This window comes from Piliocolobus tephrosceles, chromosome 5, assembly GCF_002776525.5.
Source record: "Piliocolobus tephrosceles isolate RC106 chromosome 5, ASM277652v3, whole genome shotgun sequence".
NCBI classification, from domain to species: Eukaryota; Metazoa; Chordata; class Mammalia; order Primates; family Cercopithecidae; genus Piliocolobus; species Piliocolobus tephrosceles.
Genome location: NC_045438.1, coordinates 102554582 through 102569238, shown reverse-complemented (window position 1 = coordinate 102569238; position 14657 = coordinate 102554582). Strand labels below are relative to the sequence as shown.

The 14657-nt window shown below is 34.2% G+C and overlaps 1 protein-coding gene across 1 annotated transcript in view; it reads right to left on the bottom strand.

Moving 5' to 3' along the window:
- Window positions 1-2093: 2093 nt before the first annotated feature.
- The window catches only part of LMBRD1 (LMBR1 domain containing 1), a 128997-nt gene continuing 116433 nt past the window's right edge, over window positions 2094-14657 (bottom strand). The window contains exons 15-16 of the mRNA XM_023230283.1: window positions 2737-2828; window positions 2094-2558 (exon numbers count right to left, since the gene is read on the bottom strand). Coding sequence (XP_023086051.1) covers window positions 2445-2558; window positions 2737-2828 — 206 coding nt within the window. The 3' untranslated portion in view covers window positions 2094-2444. The remainder of the gene's footprint in view (window positions 2559-2736; window positions 2829-14657) is intronic.

The window sequence follows — 14657 nt, the reverse complement described above, 5'->3', positions numbered from 1 at the left end:
TGTGAAGACTCATAGCCATGTGAGTAATAGGAGCCATTTGTTAGCTGCCTCATATAACTGGTGTGGGGATGGCAGGGGAACTTGGAGTCAGAAGAGATGCACACCAGAAAGGTCTTATCTATCTCATGAAGGCTTATGAAGTTCATTCTAAAATAACTGAAAGCTTTTTGCAGTAAATACATGAAATAATCAAGTTTGTATTTTAAATGTTCAGAAAAGACTGAAAGGAGTCAAGACTTTGCAGAAAGTCCAGTGAGGAATTTCAAGAACCAGAGTTTATCAGTCTGCTTGGGCTGCCATAACAAAATGCCACAGACCGAGTGGCTTAAACAACAGAAATTTATTTTCTCACAGATCTGGAAGCTGGAGACTCAAGATTAAAGCATTGACAACACTGGATTCTCCTGAGGCCTCTCCTGTTGGCTTGCAGACCACTGTCTTCTCATTGTGTCTTCACATGGCCTCTTCTTTGTACATATACATTCTAGATGTCTCTCCCCCTTCTTATAAGAACACCAGTCATACTGGATTTGGGCTTCATCCAATAGCCTCATTTTACTTTAATTACTTTTAAAAGGCCCTATCTCCACATACAGTATTATTCTGTGAAGTACCAGGGTCCAAGTCTTCAACATATGAATTGTAAGGGGACACAATTCAGCCTATAACATAGAAAGTGGAGAAGAGGGGACAAATGGAAAGATAGGAAGTAGAAATTGACATGATTGTTTGATAAGTCAGTTATACACAAGAGATATGGAGATCTACCTGATTTTTTTGTTTAGGCAATCAAGTGTCTGCTGGTATCATTTGTCAAAAAAATGAATGCAGAAGAAGGCTTCGTTTGCCCCCCCAAAAATGAATACTTCAATTTTCAAAATGTTGCAGTTGAAGCAGTAATTTCTAGCTAAAAGGTAAGTCAAAGTTCAGAGCTTACAAATATGTAGTATAGATAGAAGCCAAGGGTATGTGAGATTGTCCACAAAGAAAATGTAAAATAAGGCTGGGCATTGTGGCTTATGCCTGCAATCCCAGTACTTTGGGAGGCCAAGGTGGGTGGATCATGAGGTCAGGAGTTCAAGACTAGCCTGGCCAAGATAGTGAAACCCCGTCTCTGCTAAAAATACAAAAACTAGCTGGGCGTGGTGGCGCATGCCTGTAATCCCAGCTACTCAGGAGGCTGAGGCAGGAGAATTGCTTGAACCCAGGAGGGGGAGGTTGCAGTGAGCTGAGATCGTGCCACTGCACTCCAGCTTGGGCGACAAGAGCAAAACTCCATCTTAAAAAAAAAAAATGTAAAATAAGAACAGAAGGGAATGAAATCCTGGTGAGTAATGCTAAAGGGTAGTTGCAGAAGCAGAAGCCAAATATGAAAGCTGTGAAGGTTTATCAAGAGAGACAATCAGAACAGAGAAAAATGGCACAAAAATTAAAGGAGAGAAGAATTAACTTGGATATAGTTGTTAATTCCTAAACCTTTTTTCAGAAACTTAATGATATTTTACCTCAAGGATCATAATACGTACTTTTTTGTGAGTTCTAATGTGCTTATGCTAGTAAACTAGAATATATTTTTTTTATTATTTCTCACTATCCAGAATGTGTTCAAAATACCCTGATGTCATATAGTTTTCATTATCTTTTGCAAATTTCAAATCTTTAGAATGAAAAAGTATCTCTAAAACCAAAATATGATGCCATATATCTTAAATTAATCCATAAACTGATTTTTTTCAGTATTAATTATTCTTGACAATACCCCATTTATATTGGAATACAAATTTTGAGGTCAGATACAAAACAAAAGCTACCTATAACAATATGTATGCCTTAAATACTGTAGGGGTTGTAAGATATCTAATGGACTGATATGTGAACAATATAACACATCTTGGAATGCCATGCTCTTATAGCACTAAGGAGAGTTTGAAATCTTTTCATGAAATTTACTTGAGTGGTGCTAAACATTTTAGGGAGAAAACTGAAAACAAGTTGCATATGGGAGTAACATTCATCAGCTATATTGTACATTTTATTTGGAGGCAATCAGAGAGAGATACTTTAAAATTCCACATCACTCTGGAGAACCTAAGGCACAGATACGAATGATTTATTACGTTTTTTAAAAAGTGACAAAAGGGAATATTAATTCTGGAAGATTTTTAATTAAACACTATTATACATTAGAGGAAAAAATTTTGCACAAACATTCCCTCACAAAGCCAGTAGTTTTATATTTACATAGCATTATTATGGTAATTTAAAATGTTAATCTATCATACAATGTTACTTCTGAAAACATATAATAAAATATAGTTGTTTTATAGCCATGCTCCCATTTTTGATGAAAGCTAGTTAGCTCATCCTAATGTCAGTCTAACACTTTAAAAATGCATAACAGATATTCAGTCAGCGTTATAAAACCTTTAAGACAGAGAAGGCTGTCAAACAGAATAAACAGAGGGCTCATCATCACTTATGTCTGAATCTTCATCTACTCCTTCAATAACCGATTTCTTCCCTTTACAACAGGATACAATTAATCCAATCAAGAATACCTGTAAATTTAAATAAGCTATGTGTTACTTTTCAAATTTAAAATCATTTGGAAAGTAATGCTTTAAAATTCAATGACAGTACCATGATACAAATGGACTACTAAGATACAAAAAGTTTACACATTTAACTATAATTTATAAAAGAAAGTGAAATCATGCCTTGGCTATCTGTACTTACCACAAGAAAGGCCCAGTTACCAAAATAGTAAGCAGCACTGAAGAACCAGAACTTGTGAAGGAATAGGTATGTCCGGGTAACAGTACACTGATCTGTAAAAGCAAATAAAAGACTATGGTGAAATAGGTTCTTTTATAAAACTGATGATTAATACTTTCTCTAAAAGATTATTAACCAAAGCTAATGACCAAGATCATATGGCTAACAAGTGTCAGAGATGGGACTGAAACTTTGGTCTCTCTCCAAAGCCCACTCTTTCAACCACCTTAATGTAGTGTTAAAAACTGCCAACTAATATGACATATTTAAAAAAAAATGAATGCCACCAATGCAATCCAGATCTTAAGTATAAAAAAATTATTTTGGCTAGTCTGCTTTATTGGAAATAGAAGAATCATTTTTACTTGGAGTGTCAGACATATCCTAAAACAAAAAAAAAGTTTTCCTGATGAACATCAAGAAAAAAGAACAAAGTAATCAGATGTGGTATTAAGTTGCACTTGTAAGAGCAGAAAGGTCTAATACCTTTCCTCAGCCACTGTAAGTTTCATGGCCAACACTCCTATAACAGAAGACAGGTTAACAAGAGAAAAGCATAACAAATTTATTTAATCAGTTTTTCATGACACAGGAGGCTTCAGAAATGAAGACTCAGGGGAACACTGTATTTTCATGCTTAGTCAATGAAGAATGGAGAGCTAAGAATAGAGAGTAATTGGACAAAAGTGTATAACTGAATGGTAACAGACTGAGGGAAGAAAGCCAGCAAGGTCTGTATGTTCAGATTCTTCTTGGTCTTTCACATAGCATCCCCTCCTTCAAGGTACAGGGCAGAACTCCTTCTGGAATGAGGGTCTCACGACCTACTATCAGATGAGGTAGGTCATAGAATTTCTTTAGGGCCAGCCCCACGCAAAGTGGGGCTCAATATTAATTTTCTTCCTTTTTCCTCTGCAAGGTATAGAGAACAACTGTGAAGAGTTGCTCAAATGGTTGTAAGTCCTAAGATTTCAGACATCTAGAAAGGCAGGGGAAGGTTAGAATAATATTTCTAGGTTTATGGCTGGCTTTGGGAAAGTGGGGTTCTAATTTCTATGACATGGTTGGGGGAAGAGAAATTCTAGTTTCTATCGTCTGCTTGGGAGAGAAAGGGGAAAGAAGAAAGAAGGGCAAGGGAAGGTTGAATGGATACTTTGCTTCTGGGGCTCTTCCAATATCCTTCAGTTCAAAGTACTTAACCTGTTACAGTGTGTGCTATCATTTTCTTATCCCCAACACACTTTTCTAAGAAACCAATTCTCACTGCAGCTAAAGCTTGAGAGGTTTCTTTCAGCTTTTATCTTTTTATGACTTCTATTGAATGGATGATTACTTCTTATAAAGAAATAAGAAAATCACTATTTACTGATGTGATTCCTGTTTGAACTTTAGATAGCATTACAGCTGTAATTAAAAATAAATCATATATTTTTCCCCTTCAAATAAAATGTAACTCTTAAAGAGAAAGTAGCAGACTGGTTATTTGATATCTGTGTAAACCCCATAATAGTTTTGTACAAATACATTATTTCCATTAGTTACAAAGTCATCTACACATATTGACACATACCTAGTAAATGATGTCTCAGGAAATATTTATTCAAGCCATTCAGAAAGGCCTGCGGCAACATAATACAGTTGACCCTCAAACAAAACAGGTTAGAGGTGCCAACCACCACACACAGTCAAAAATCCACATATAACTTTTGACTCCTCCAAAACGTAACTACTAAATAGCCTGGTGTTTTCTGGAGGCCTTACTGATAACACGAACTATTGATTGACACATATTTTGTATGCTATGTGTATTACATACTGTGATCTTACAATAAAGTAAGCTAAAGAAAAGAAAATGTTATGAAGAAAATCATAAACAGTGAAAATATATTTACTATTCATTAAGTGGAAGTATATTATCATAAAGGTCTTTATCCTCTTTCTCTTTACATTGAATTGGCTGAGGGGGAGGGGAAGGATGGAGAGGAGGAGGGGTTGGTTTTGCTGTCTCAGGTGGAAGAGGTGAAGGAAGGAGAATAGAAGGCAGGAGAGGCAACTGCAACTTTTATTGAAAAAAAAAAAATCCAGCATAAGTGAATCCATGCAGTTCAAACTCGTGTTGTTCAAGGGTCAACTATATTATGTAATTGAGTGAAAAATTATATATGCTGCACCTAATAGAGGATACCAACCTCACAAATTTCAGAAGCCCTTTATGTTTTACAGAAGAAAATCCTTATCTTACAAAGCAATTTCTTTTCAGTCTGTTAATTACAAAATAAATTATAATTTCTGCATATTTGTATTCAAAATGGACAATGGCAAAAAGATCCTACATGCAATTAGGAGACCAATCTCATATCCTATTGCCAATCAAGAAAATACACCTTTTATTTCTATTTTTCTGAGCTCTCTTCTCAGCTTCAATAAGTAAGTGTTATTTTCTCTCAAAACATAAAATTGAGCTGAGGGCTACACAGTCCAGCTTATTACATAAGGGATCTAATAACACTTTTGTTCCTATCACATGGTTTTCTGAAAATAGCATTAAAGTTATATTTTATAAACATACAGTACTTGTTATATAAAGCTTCAGATATGTTATGTAAAGATTTAGATAATCTAAATTTTATCTACTCTAAACCCTTCCACTGTACTTCAACATTTACTTCTGAATTGCTCAATACTAAACTGAACAAACCTGTCTCTTTCTGATAAAAAACAAAAACAAAAAACACAGTTGAATAAAGAAGCAACCTCTTCCTTTTAGGAGCAAGGACTACCAATCCAATTCCTGTCTATTGATACCCCAAAGGCTCCCTTCAGTCTGTCTTCTCTTTATCAACAGAAAAGTCTAGAAGGAATAGTCACAGTTTTCTAAGAAAACTAGATAGCCTTTAAGCAGCATCAGCTGAACATATTTCTGTCTCCTATAGTTACCACAGATGATTACAACTTTACACTAGGTGCTGGGAGTTCAGACTCACAGCAGAGACTCCTAGATAGAAAATTTATTTGTCATTTACTTTGTGCTCCCACCACATTTTATTCTTTTATTATAGAACTTACTTCACAGTGATACAGCTATTCAATTTGTCATTTTTTTCAGTAGATATACTGAGTATCCTGAAGTACCAGTGGAGTATTCAAATTCATTCATATTCAATGACTATTGACATAAAATAAATTTAAAAGCAGATATTTTATTTAAAATTCATATTGTTAAATAGCCCATTTTCTAATTTTTAAAAATTAAAATTGGACAAGATTCCAAGGGTATAAAAATGACAAAACTGAATATATATTGAAATTAATGCATAACTATAATGTCCAGCATGGTGAACGAGGAGCCGAGGCTCTGGACTCTGACAGACTTGCAGGTGAATAGCATTTGGTCACTTTTTTGCCATGTGTACAGGCAGATCTGAACTGTGGAACCTGTGGACTTATAAAAAGAGGATATCACTATCTTTCCCCACAGAATTGCTATAAAGATCATATGACATATATATATCAAAAGCCCCACGCAAAGTGGGGCTCAATATTAATTTTCTTCCTTTTTCCTCTGCAAGGTATAGAGAACAACTGTGAAGAGTTGCTCAAATGGTTGTAAGTCCTAAGATTTCAGACATTCATGTCCAATAGTAGGAAAATAATTGGTTAGTCACTAAAATCATGACTACTCTGTGCATGCCCATTATTTTTCTGTCTCTACAGTTGAAACAGACACAAATGGATTTGGCAAAATTCAAATTTGTATTATCAGTATCAGGATACACTGCTACATAGTAATACACCTTTAAATAACCAATTTGAATGTTTCAAAAATGACGAGTGGGACAGGCTTGGAGCTACCCCAAAAAAATGCCTTTTCATAATTATTTTAAAAACAAGAATGGTATCATTCATGGTTTAAGTATTACTTTAGCTTCAATTTACAAGTACAAGCCTGTGAAAAACTCAACTTAAAAAATAAAAGTTCTATTACTCATTTCCATACTTAAAGATATTTTGGGAGTCAGAACTTGACTAAATTAGAAATTTCAGGGCCAGAACAGGGCTAACAAAACAGAGACTGAACTGGCAGAAGCAAGAGAAATCAAATCATTCTTCTCCAGACATCTAATAATCCACTTAGTGACATTTTAAATTGGCTTATACTCTCTGACTCTTCCCATCACCAAAACCATATCTTCAATATTTTTTTGATCACACTATTTTATATGTTTACCTTTTTTAAAGGTTGTGGACTTTGACACAAGCCTTTTAAAATACCATAAAAAGGTACCATCATTCTGCATTGTTGTTGAAAAATGATAGTAGGTTAAAAATTCACACATACAATAAGTAAAAGCTCTTTATATTCATCTTTGTCCATATATATCAGTTTGTTTCTATTAACTGGGATATATCCATATAAAAATTTTTGCTAATAAGACACACACATATATTTCCTATTCAAGTGACAATTCCACACTGAATAAATGGAGGGGAGTGCCGTTCTTCACCATCTGCTATCTTCCAGCTGCTCACCTGAATCACAGATATCTAGGAGATCTATAGATTTCTTTCTACAATTATCCAACTAAGAAAATCACAATAAAGGTTCTGAATTTGGTTTTACCTTCAAAGTAAATTTAAATTGTTGGATACTTCATTTAGGAATTGTTTTCTAAAATCAGGAGTATTCCAGAAACTTCTGACTGTTCTTCTTCAAAAGAACATATAATTGAATTAAAGATTAAACTTCCAATTAAACTAAAGATTAGATGTTAACAATGAAAACTAAACATGGGGGAGGGAGGCTCAGACAATTTTTTTTCTGATGAGAAAGTGGCCATACAAAAATAATAAGAATTAAAAGGGCCAAAAAGGGGCATCTGAAGCATATGAATAAAATCAAAAGACTTTTGAATCCTGCTACTACCACCATTCCTTCATCTCTTCTCACATATCATCAAACAGAGAAATAATAGGAAATGCAAGTACACCATTATTTTTTTGTAATTTAACAGTAGTCTTTAAGGATTTACCTGATAAATTTTATATTATATATTTTCTGTTTCCTTTGTTATGTCACTTTTAATGCATCTTGACTGCCACTAAGATAACTTTGGTTAAGTAGAATAAATAATATCTTTTGTTTTAAATACGTATTTTAAAAACATTTACTGTTTAAGCCACAACTGAGTCATCATGTTAAAACTTCACTTGAAATCAATTTACAATTAATTACTCTATATTTGCATTTTATAAAACAAAGACTTATGTTACATATGTGTGTGTATATATATATATAGAAGACATTTGAGAAAACTCATGTAACATGGAGAATAATTTTAAAACAAGCATTTTATTTGACTAGTGACCAAAAAATCTGTTAGAAGCCTGGACTATTTAGAAGCCACTCCATAGCTCTTGGTTGCCCATGACTGTGCCAATTGGTTCCTGAGTAGGGTCTTGCTACTATTGAATATTTACAATGAACATATATATCTTAACTGTATACAGGGTAAGGAGCTTGGATTTTATTGTGATATGATTTGAAATTATTTATCGAATGGTTTTAAGAAAGAATAACATGAGTGGAGTACAGACTAGAAGAGGAGACTGAAAGCAGAAAGAGGTTTCCCAAGTTAGAAGACGATACAACTGGAAAAATGAGCTCAGGGATGGGAAGAAAAAAGTTGGGATCTGAGAAATTTTTAGGATATAATATCCTAATGTTTTACTGTCAGATGGAATACATACACGTAAAAAGTTTTAGGAAACTAATGAAATACATCCAAATAAATGGGAAGGCAGAAAAAATGAAAATATATAATAAAAACCAAAGTTGTATATTTATATTAAAATTTAACAAGTGGTATAGAGTTAAATCAATGTTTTTTTAACTCTCACTGGGAGATGTAGGTAAAGGGGAAGAGAATTGATGAATGTCAAAACTCACAGAAATTTTGAAGGACACAGTTTTCTTATACTTTAAGAACATACAAACTGTATCAGGCTAATAAAGTATTTGCCAAATGTTTTGCACTTAAGAATAAGTTTCAGAGTAGCCATTTTTAAGAACTAGTATAATTTGTGTTGAGCTCTGGTTATATTTAAGTAAGCTTAAAGCATTTCCAAGGTGCTAAAATATATATTTGCCTTTTAAGAAAGAATGTTACTAATTTCATTTTATTACTAATTGGCCATATAACACTCATTAAAAGGGAGTACAGGTAAGTATTAGCATAGAAAATGTAGAAATTGTATAATCACAATCTGTATCAGTGAACTCTAAATTACTGAGACTTACTAGCTGCTGGTTGTAATTGTCCAAGGATAGTCAGATATAAAGCAATTGTCTTCTATTACTTTATCTTTTGATAAAAGTAGTTTAAATGGATATACAAGAAAATATTAAAGTTAAAGATAGAAAACTGAGATTTAGTTGAGTCTGACACTAATATACTATGAGACCCTTGAGGTAATTCATTTAGCTTCTAAACATCAGTTTCTTTGTAAGTGACATACAGATATGTGTGGTATATGGTGCTAGATCAAATTTCTGGGAATTCAGAGAGAAGTCTGCATTTGAAAGAAAAGATTAGATTGATGTTTTCAGAGTTAGCCACCTAAAGCAATAATCTGTGAGTAGCTGAGAAGTTTCACAAAATTATTTAGGTTGGCTTTGCTGTAGATACTGGAGAACTGAGAAAGCACACAGCTAATTAATTTTTCTATACTATTTTAGTTAAACTTCTATCAACACAATTGCAATGTCACCCAGGAAAAGAACCTCAACATCAGGAGACTTTCTGGATCTCCAGCAATATCCAAGAAAAATAATGCTCTGACCAATACTCAATTTTCCAGTCTGTATCACAATCTTGCTTGACAATAGACACAATACATCAGGCTATCTCAGCTAGATACCAGCCAATAAGATCACTGAGGCCCTCTTTCTAACTTCATGTTTACCTAGACATCATATGACTATACATTTGATTTTCCATGCAAATTCTTTCTCTCCGGTGATAATTCATTAACCCTGATCATCTAGTTTATTTAATAGCTAAACTTTCTATGGTAAATTAATAAGCTGCCATTTGGGCGACATTAGATTCTTGGGCTGTTCTCTGTTCAGTTATACCAAGTTAAATATAGATGCTGGAGACCAAAGTATGGCACTTCTTAGAAATAATTCTATCTCATCACTCTACTATTGTGCTACACATCTTATGGGTTTACTACAATCAAATCAAATGAGGTTATTAACACAAACTTACTGTCAAATAAAAGACCAGAAATGTATAGTATTTAACCACAAAAAAAAACCAATTTTAACCTGTTGAAAACACAGCTTTCTGGTTCAAGATAACAGACTTAGCACAGTCATTTGTTTCTTATCCTTCTCAGGACCTCATTACCATTCTAGTATAGGAATAAAGAGAGGAGCAATCCTTTATCAGCAAAGAGAATGGAAGTAGAACCATCAGCTGATGAGAGGTTCCAACCATAATCTGGAAGATGGAAGGCCACATTTAAAAGGTCTCCAGTAAAACAGATGGTTTTCCTCCCATTTATTTTAAAATATGATGATCAAGAGGTCCCAGACGCATGCACAGAGTTACCAGCAATGAGGCTTCCCAGTTCCTGATATTTAAATACAAGTTGGCATAAATGTGAACGGATCATCAAATATATGTAGAAAACTATCAGCACGAGGGAAAAAGAAAACAAGATAAATAACTGTACTAGGATAACCAAAATTATAATTGTACTTAAAGGAAACCATTAAGAAAAATGTTTAGTATCTTCAGGTATTAAAGATATTATATCCATAAAATAAGGATGCTTGAAAAGAACAATCAGAACAACAAAATACTCAGGGAAAATAACATTCTATTATATGAAATTAAAATTCATAATATGGTTGACAAAGCTGAATACATACCAAAGAATATAGAGCAAATGGTTGGCTGAAAATATGAAAATGAGATAATACACACGATCAACTGAAGATATTCAATAAATAATAAAAAAGAACTCCCCAAGGAGAAAAGAGAAAATAGAAAGAAACCATAAAGTAGCTTCAGAAGAAAAAATAAATTCGCATTAGATTTCTTACCAGTTAAAATGAAAGTAGAAGATAACATAATGCCTTTAAAGTTCTAAGAGGAAATGACTTCTCATGTAGAATTCTAAGCACAACCAAACAATCCATTAATTGTGAGGACAGAATACTTTTCAGATATATGAGTACTTTTCAGATATGTATTTCATATAACAAATTTTAATTTTTACCCTAGTAAAACGAAGGGCTTGGGAGAACTCACCAAAAAAGATATGATTTACAATGCATCAGAAGTCTAATGGACAGAAACTGTAGCATTATTATATATAATTATGATTTGTAAAGCTGAGCAGCAGAATCAGAAAGGAATTAATCCAAATAAAAACAGGAAGTCAGTAGGTTCCCAGGAGGAAGTTTTCCGGTTAATACAATGGGTTTCATCCAACAGATAAAGTGAGCAAGAAGCTAGAAAATGTTAGGCATACTAACATCTTATGTTACTTTAATAATAATATTTAAAAAGAGAAAAGACAAAGGAACAAATTTTAAAAAGTGGTTCAATTCTACAAATGTTTAAGGGAGACAAAGATATTTTCTTATCCTTAAGGTACTTACATTTCTATAAAAAGGTAGAATAGAGATAAGATATATAAAGACTATACACTGAGAGAGAATAAGGTAATGTTATAAAAAGTATATGTGCTATGGGAATTCAGAGGAAAAAAGAGAGCACACACGTTTGGAGATTCAAAAAAGAAGGCTGAGTGAGAAATTAACCTTGTAAGAAGATCAGGATTCTGACTGATGACAATGGGAGGGATAGGGCGAAGACTTCTTGTGATATTTCAAAACTAACTCATTGAAAAGCAAAGGTAGGTAAGAATCTGGCCATATCCAGAACATGTAAGGAAAAAAGCTAGAGACTTGTAAGGGTTAAATTATAGTAGTCCTTAAATCCTAGACTGAATTTATCAGATGATGTGAGGGGAGCACTTACAGTTTTTACTAGAGAAATGGCATTATCAGAGTACTTTGGAAGAGTGGTTTCCACAGTGTGGTTCCCAGACCAGAAAATTCTAGGGTCCCACCTCAAATCCACTATATCAAAAACTTTGGGTCAGGCATGGTGGCTCATGCCTGTAACCCCAACACTTTGGGAGGCTGAGGTGGGCGGATCACCTGAGGTCAGGAGTTCAGGACCAGCCTGGCAACATGGTGAAACCCTGTCACTACTAAAAATACAAAAATTAGCCAGGCGTGGTGGCACGTGCCTGTAATCCCAGCTACTCAGGAGGCTGAGGCAGGAGAATCGCTGGAACCCAGGAGGCAGAGGCTGCAGTGAGCCGAGATCGCGTCACTGCACTCCAGCCTGGGCAACAAGAGAGAGACTCCGTCTCAAAAACAAACAAACAAAAACACACATACAACTTTGCAATCTTGGTTTCACAAATCTTCCAAGTGATTTTGATGCATGCAAAAGTTTGATAACCTTTCTTTTACTCTAAGTTAAGGTAAAATCACTAAAAGGTAGAATAATTTAAGTGAGACATGATGAAAATGGGATGTGAGGGTCATTATAGCAAACACAACACAACACAACAAAACAAACAAACAAAAAAAACTCTGCAGTTCTTAGTAACTGATTAGGGGTGGAGAAGAAGCAAATAACTACTTTGAAGAATGTGGTAATATATGAAATACTTAAGTCAGTGTAGTCCAAAGTCCTTATCTAATAGTTTGTACTATCTTCCCCAAGAGCTATTCATTGTAAACATTCTTATAAATACATTACCAAAATAAAGCAAAGTTCTTTATATTAGTTTTACATGATTAATAATTCTCATTCAGAGCTTCCCATACATAGCTAACAGGTAGCATCTTTATTTTTTCTTCCTTGGCCTTGAGGGAACACCCTAACCTACATACCACATCACAGCTACACATGTGCTTTCATCCATAAGGGAAGCCTAATGAGATAATGTTCAGTAACCAGTGGCAGTGCTCAGAACTTCATAGGTTACACTATTAGTTCTCTATGAAGGAATACCCAGAACAAAACAAACTCAAATAGGACCAAAGGAAAAAATAAATGTACAGGTACACATAAATTTTAAAGATAATTATTACAGATACTATCAAAATGAGAATGTGAAATATTAAACAAATACTTTCTAATTAAAACTCTTAAAAACATGGGCATCACCCCTGACTCCCTTCTCTTTATGTCTCTCTCAAACTCTCTACCAAGCAAATGGCTCTACCTTCAAATTACATCCAGATTCTGACCACTTTTTGCCACTGTCACTACCACCATAAGCTCTCCCTTGTATTACTGCAAAAGCCTCCTGTCAACCTGCTTTTACCCTTGTCTCATTGTGGTCTGTATCAGAGGTAGGCAAACTATGACACACACGGCAAATCAAGCCTATCAACTGTAAGTTTTATTGAAACATAGCTACAGCCATCCCTTAAGTAATGTTTATGGCAGTTTTCATGCTGCAATAGTAGAGCTGTGTGGTTATTATAGACTACTACATGACCCACAAAGCCTGAAATATTTACTATCTGGCTATTTACAGAAAAAAGTTTCCAAGCCTTAGTCTACATGCAACACAGTAGTCAGAGTGATCCTGTAAGAACATACGTCACATCATGCCATTCCTCTGTTCACAATCTTCCAGATACTTTTCATTTGAAAGTAAAAGCTGACGTCCTTAAAATTATCTGCTTGCTATTCCTCTGCCTCTTCAAGCATACTCCTGCTGTGTACTTGCTGTTAACACTATCTAGAATACTCCTCCCCAGATACTGTGTTTGCTCCTCACTTCTTTTAAAGTCATGTCACCTTCCCAGTAAGAATTCCCTTTCTCCTGTATCTAAAATTTCAAATCATTCCTCCTTCTGAACACCACTTAATCTCCTTTGGCACTTTATTTTTCTCCATAATGCTTATCACCTGACATATTTATTTGTCTGTCTCCTTATATTAAATAAGCAGGGACAGGGATACTGGAGTGTTTTGTTCACTGCTGTATCCCTAGCACCTAGAACAGTACCTGGCACATAGCAGACATCAATAAGTATTTGTTAAATGACAAAGCACAGGAATAATAGATAAGTAAAATTAAATGACCTATGTAATACTGGAAATTAAGACATTTACAAATTTATCTTAGAATTTCATGACTAACAGGATTGTGGTTCTCCATATTACTAAAGATATGTCAATATATTAGAAAGGTGACTGAAGTGCAACACAGTCATTACTTAATATTGTATTACACAAAGACGGTAACTTTCTAAATAAAGCTATCAAAATTATCAAAATTCTAGTAGAGTTGATGACTTATATTAATCTTTTAAGCTAAATCTAACTATCCTTAACTTTCTCATCCTCACTACCAAATTTTTAGATTATAAAACAAAAGGACCACATAGTTTTTCTTAAAGGTCTCTGCCCCATGTTCTTCCATCTAAAGAACCAGATGACCTACATTCTCCTGAAGAGGGTTATCTTCTTAGCTATATACTTTCAGAAAAAGCTTAATATGGGGTAGAAAGTGTGAAGTTGATAGTCCATATTCAAATCTGCTTTTTAAATTAAGACAGGGGCAATCTAGCACCATTTTCATTTTGCATCATATTTAGGGACTACCACTAGGCTCACAGCACCACAGAAGATATTAACGAAGATATTAGGAGACTGTCATCACAAAGCATCAGTATCACTTTTTATTTCACCCTTTAAGACTTAGTTTCTAGTGAAATTGCTTGACCAGCTTCCTTTTAGCCTGTTAAAACTGGCTGTTCTTAACATGAACAT